The 5756-nt window shown below is 36.3% G+C and overlaps 1 protein-coding gene across 1 annotated transcript; it reads right to left on the bottom strand.

Annotated features, from left to right (window-relative positions):
• Positions 1-260: 260 nt before the first annotated feature.
• LOC112018374 (phosphoglycerate kinase, chloroplastic) lies at positions 261-4590 on the bottom strand. Its single transcript, XM_024050902.2, has 6 exons — positions 3876-4590; positions 2943-3020; positions 2559-2819; positions 1759-2076; positions 1352-1510; positions 261-721 (listed from the first exon to the last, which is right to left on the bottom strand). The coding sequence occupies exons 1-6, from the start codon at positions 4299-4301 to the stop codon at positions 512-514; spliced, it is 1452 nt and encodes a 483-aa protein (XP_023906670.1). The 5' UTR covers positions 4302-4590; the 3' UTR covers positions 261-511.
• Positions 4591-5756: the final 1166 nt, after the last annotated feature.

Here is a 5756-nt window from a genome sequence, read left to right on the forward strand (position 1 = left end):
TTGATATTATTGCCATCTTTGAAAATTTGAGGACCAAACTACTGGAGGAGAGTGAGGGCTAATGTTAATATCTTACAAAACCCAATTTAAACCACCTGTGTCCATGCGAAGATAACAACTGATCCAACAGAAACTATGTTTGATTTGATGTCTTTTCTTCTTCTTTTTTTTTTTTTTTTGGTAGATCGTATATTGTACAGAAATAATGCTCAAAATGAGTATGAGCTAAAACTAGACATGACCGAAAATATAAATATATATTGAGAGCAATGTACTTATTTATTAGATTTTTTGTCTCTCCCTGCCCAACTTCACAATCTGTTCTGGTAAATTTCTATGGAAAAAAAGGGGGGGATTGAGAGATTGAATCCGACCTTACATCAAATATAACAAATGTACATTTACAACAACAGCTCATATCTTCCTACAACATTTCATTTCGCATTACAACCTCAAATGAAAACATTAATGCGACGATGGGGGTAAAAAAAAAAATCAAATTAAAATTGCCTTACACAGCAACGGGTGTGGCTTCATCAAGAGCAAGGACACCAGGAAGCTGTTTGCCTTCCAACAGTTCCAAACTAGCACCACCACCAGTTGAAATGTGGCTCATCACAGAAGCAACTCCTACTTTCTCTACTGCAGCAACAGAATCTCCACCTCCAATGATTGTTGTCACACCCTTCCCACTAAGTTCTGCCAGCTTCTTTGCAACAGCCTGCAAGCAGTGATATAACTTCAATTCACTCTCTAGTCATTCACATACAAAGAGGTGGCAATTGCATAAGATGGTCGGGTATTTCACGTCAAACTTGGGCATGGCTAGCTATAAGTTGGTACACCACTTCAGGTAGCATGCTTTAGTGGTATTTCTGTCTAACAGGACCTTGTTTGGCTATGTTTGTGCCCAGATAATTGGATGAAGATTTGTATTTTGTACAGAGTTTCAAAGGACAAGGTAGGTTGAGGTTGGAACTACCTGTTGCCATCCCTATTAATACATCTTATGTCTAACCGCACATACATCATAATGCAGACATTAATAGGAAACATGTTCATGAACCTTTTTTCCTATTGGTAAACTTTGCAGTCACCAACAGGTCTTGAACCCATGATTTCACTCTCAACCCATTATCATGGGAGAGTGAAATGGCAGTTGAGCTATAGCTCATTGGCAAACATGTTCATGGACAATGAAAAACCAAAATGAATAAAGCCAATGAGCTCTAGCTCAAGTGGCACTTCCTCCAATTATAAGTTCTAGGTGGAAGGCAAGGTCTTGTGTTCAAGATGCACTGGATGCATATGTAACTTACCAATAAAAAAATAGCCACAATTTTTCACATACCTCTGTTCCAGTTGCAAACTTGTCAAACTCAAACACTCCCATTGGTCCATTCCAAATGACAGTTTTAGTTGTTTCCAAAGCATCATTGAATGTCTTAATGGAATCTGGTCCAATATCCAACCCCATCCAGCCATCAGGGATGGCAGAAGCTGGCACAATCTGCAAAGACAAAGGCAGTCTTTTATTCCTTGCTAACAAAGTACAATGAATCAAATATACTGGAGGTTAGTGAGAACAATCATCAATTTTATCGAGTATTGTGTAGATTAAAGTCAAGATTAGTTTCACTGAACCAAAGTTGGCAAGGTTTATTTAGCAGTCTAGGCTCTCTAGCATTGGAAACATAGAATGTCCAAAAAGAACAAATCTTAGGAACAAATTTTGTACAGGGAGCTTAGAGAACAAACCTTGCTGTTAGCATCAGGAGCAAACTTGTCCGCAATTACCACATCGGTAGGTAACAAAAGAGAAACTCCCTTTGCCTTGGCCTTCTCTATGAGTGTTGTTGCAAGATCAAGCTTATCTTCTTCTACCAGGGACGAACCTACTGAGATACCCTGTGCCTTGTAAAAAGTGAAGATCATTCCTCCACCTAGAAGTAGGATATCAACCTTTTCTAGAAGCGATTCAATTACTCCAATCTTGGATGAAACCTTTGAGCCACCCACAATGGCTGCAAATGGCCTCTTTGGGCTTGATACTGCTCCAACAAGATAGTCAAGTTCCTAAACCAAGAAAAGATGATAGTGAACAATAATATTATCATAACTTTCTTTGATAAGTACAAGCATATTTCTATCGTTTATGCTCAAAAAAGAAAAAGAAAAAGTACAAGCATATTTATACAGAAATGAAGAAACAACAGAAAATCTAGGATGTTCACATTTGATAAACAGTCCTCCATGATTGCTCTTAGAAGAAAAAATGAAAAAATTGATCATCCATCTAAATTACTCTCACAGGTCCTAAGTACTATAAAGGAAGAATTGATTCTTTGATTTATCCACCCTAACTATAAGTGTTCCTCCATTCATGCATATTGCATTACTGACAAATATGGGTTCTACATCAGCTGTCACCGGTTAATTCAGTTGTGAAAGATAGGAATCATCCATAAGTGATAAACTTCTTTAAAATTTCAGCAAAAAATCCAGCAGAATATTTGAAGGTCAATATATCTCTAGATAATGAAAATTGAGAAGCCCACCTTCTGCAACAGGAACCCGGCAACAGATGGCTTCAAGAATTTTGTAACTCCTTCTGTTGATGCATGAGCTCTATGTGCAGTTCCAAATGCATCATTCACGTAAAGATCTGCTAAGGATGCAAGCTTCTTTGCAAACTCAGGATCATTCTTTTCTTCCTCCTTGTAAAATCTCACATTTTCAAGAAGAAGAACACTGCCATCAGGAAGTGAAGCCACCAACTTTTCTACCTCTGGACCAATACAGTCATCTGCTTTTACAACCTGTACGTCATCATATACAAATAACAGAGGATTCCCAGATATTAGTCACAATCCACAAATATTGAAAATTCTTCTTCATATTTTTTTTCTTTTCCTGCTGCATTCTTGAAGACAAGGACACACCTGAATGCCTAGGAGTTCAGAAAGTCGAGGTACAAGTGGTGCCAGGCTAAATTTTGGAGTAACACCCTTTGGTCGTCCCTGAAGAATCAATGAAATTATCATTAATTTAGCTCATCAAAGTAAACATATTAAGCAGTCCTTAAAATGGAAGAGATAAGAATGTGAGCCCCATTTGCTTCAACAGACACCTACTTCAAAAACATGATCTGCCTTCAAGTAAAGCATCATGACAACAACAATGTAAAATTTTTTATTAACGTATCTTTCTGCAATAAGATATGAATGTACAAGCCAGAACAAATGTCTCGTCTAGTGTTAAAACACCCAAAGAAGTAGCCATTAATTAAATATAAATTACAATATGCTCAATTACCACTAGAAATGAATAACTTAAGTTTCTATGACTCCAACAAATTAATCAAACAGACAAAAGAGTACTAAACACCCATTAGAAACAACTATAACAGAAACATATATAGTCCCACAATAACAAAGAACCATCAGAAATATATATTAGATTCCAAAACACAAACCATTCCTCAAATTTACAAAGAACCATCTATGAACTACTGGAGAAAACTGCATTGATCAAAGACTAAAACATAATAATTAAATAAACATCACAAAATCGTCAAAAACCATCAAAATTCAATACATGATCAAAACCAAATTCAGCAAACATCAAAATTCACTACATGAACAAAACCCAAACCAGCAAAGACTTGATTCAATATACTACTACACACACTAATAAGAGGAGACTACTCTCATACCATAAAGTTCCGGACAAAAGCTTAATTAAGATTAAGAAAAAATGAACTTTAATTACTTAAAACATTATTCAAATACCCACAATCACAAGAAACCATCAAAATCCCACAATATGATCAAAACCCAGAAACCAAAACCTCAAAATCTCCAAAACCCACGTACCAAATGGCTGGAAAGAAGGACTTTTGCCCCATTCTGAATCAAATGCTTGATAGTTGGTACAGCAGCCCTGATCCTTGTATCATCAGTGATCTCCTGGTTGTCATTGAGAGGCACATTCAAGTCAGCTCTCACAAACACCTTCTTCCCCTTCAAGTCCGCGGAAGTCAAGTCTCCAACACTCTTCTTGACCATAGACACAACGCCCCTCACTCCCTTGCCACCAAATGATCGGACTTTGGAGGCCACTTTGAGAGATAAGAGAGGGTCAGCGGCTGAGAAACCAAGGCGACGAAGGCTTGTGGAGCGCAGAGAAATGGAAGAGGAAGTGGGAGAGAGGTGGAGGAGTGAAGAGCGAGTGTGGGAGGTGGAGGAAGAAGTGGTGGTGGGGAGGAGAGAGAGGGTGGTGGGTGCGGTGGCTGAAGCCATGGCAAAGTGTTTGTGATATGCCTCTGAGAAGAGTGAGAGAGGAAAAGAGTGTATGTGTGTGTGTGTGCGTGTGTTTGTGAAATGTTTGATGTTTGATTATTATGTGGATGTGGAAAATGGGGTGGTTTTTGATTGGGTGTTTTTGTTGGGTCAGAGAGAGAGAGATGTGGACGTGAAGAAGGGATGGGAATGATTGGGCAATGTGTGGATTTCTCTTATCGTTGAGGAGAGGTTGAAGATGTTCGATGCTTTTGAGATTGTGTTGCTACTGTTACTAGGAGACAACAGGGATTTATTTTGGTGTCTTTCTTTCTTACACTTTTTGTTTTAGTCGAAGTATTGACCATAGCACACTGCTTACACTTATTCAGCCCAAAAAAAAGAAAAAAAAAAAAGAAAAGAGATAAATGGCAAAACTGGCTTTTTAAGTTTCTTCAAATCTTATTTTAGTCCTTAACTTTACTTTTGTTCATTTCAATCCTTTAATTTTCAAGTTTTTTCAATTAAGACTTTTCCATCAACTTTTGTTATATGTTGTGGTTAATTTTTCAATTTTATAAATTTTTCTTCAAATTTTTTAAATTAAAAAAATTCAATCAATGATTAAAAAAAAAATTTCAAATTTTTTTTTTCAAAATTTTTTAACAAAAGTTAATGGAAATTTCTTAATTGAATAAATCTGAAACTTAGAGGACTAAAATGAACGAATGTAAAGTTAGAAAACTGAAATGAAATTTGAAAAAAGTTAGAGGATCAGTTTTACATTTTAGCAAAAAAAAAAAATTACATTGTACTTGTTACACACTCATCATACTTGTTGTACACACACCCACTATAGATTTTTAAAACACAATTTTAGTTGAATTTATGGAATAAAATATAATTTTACTGTTTTAACTGATTTTAAGTAGTATGTATTGAATGTATAATAGCAACTGTATAATAAATTTTTTATAGTTTTTTTTTTTTTCAAATAATTATTTTTATGGGTTTAGCTTGCCTCTCATGCTTTTGTGCATTTGAGGTGACTTAAGCACAACATGGTCATTAGCTTTAAAATGACTGTGTTGGCTTGGTATCCTATCTAGCACGTAAGAGCATTTGATGAAAACCTTATCTTATTCAATATATATATATATATATATATCATAAAACTTGAAAATTAAGACATCCACATCATAATAATTACTCTTTACCCTATAAAAAAATTCACTTTTTTTCGTTAAGGGCATGTTTGATACACTGAATTGAGATTACAATAAGAATGATATTCTTTTATTACTGAAAAATATATATTGTACGGCCCCCGCGTCGTATCCTACATTGGGCCTTGGACCCTGGCCTGGGTATATGGCCCATGAGGCCAATCCCCTTATACCCGGTAGCCCACCCCCGGGCCACGCGTACTGCAAACCCGAGCCTTGCTTCTTCATCGTTTCTCGGCAACACCTTCCC

The sequence above is a fragment of the Quercus suber genome, unplaced genomic scaffold (assembly GCF_002906115.3).
Source record: "Quercus suber isolate HL8 unplaced genomic scaffold, Cork oak 2.0 scaffold_799, whole genome shotgun sequence".
In the NCBI taxonomy this organism is placed as follows: Eukaryota; Viridiplantae; Streptophyta; class Magnoliopsida; order Fagales; family Fagaceae; genus Quercus; species Quercus suber.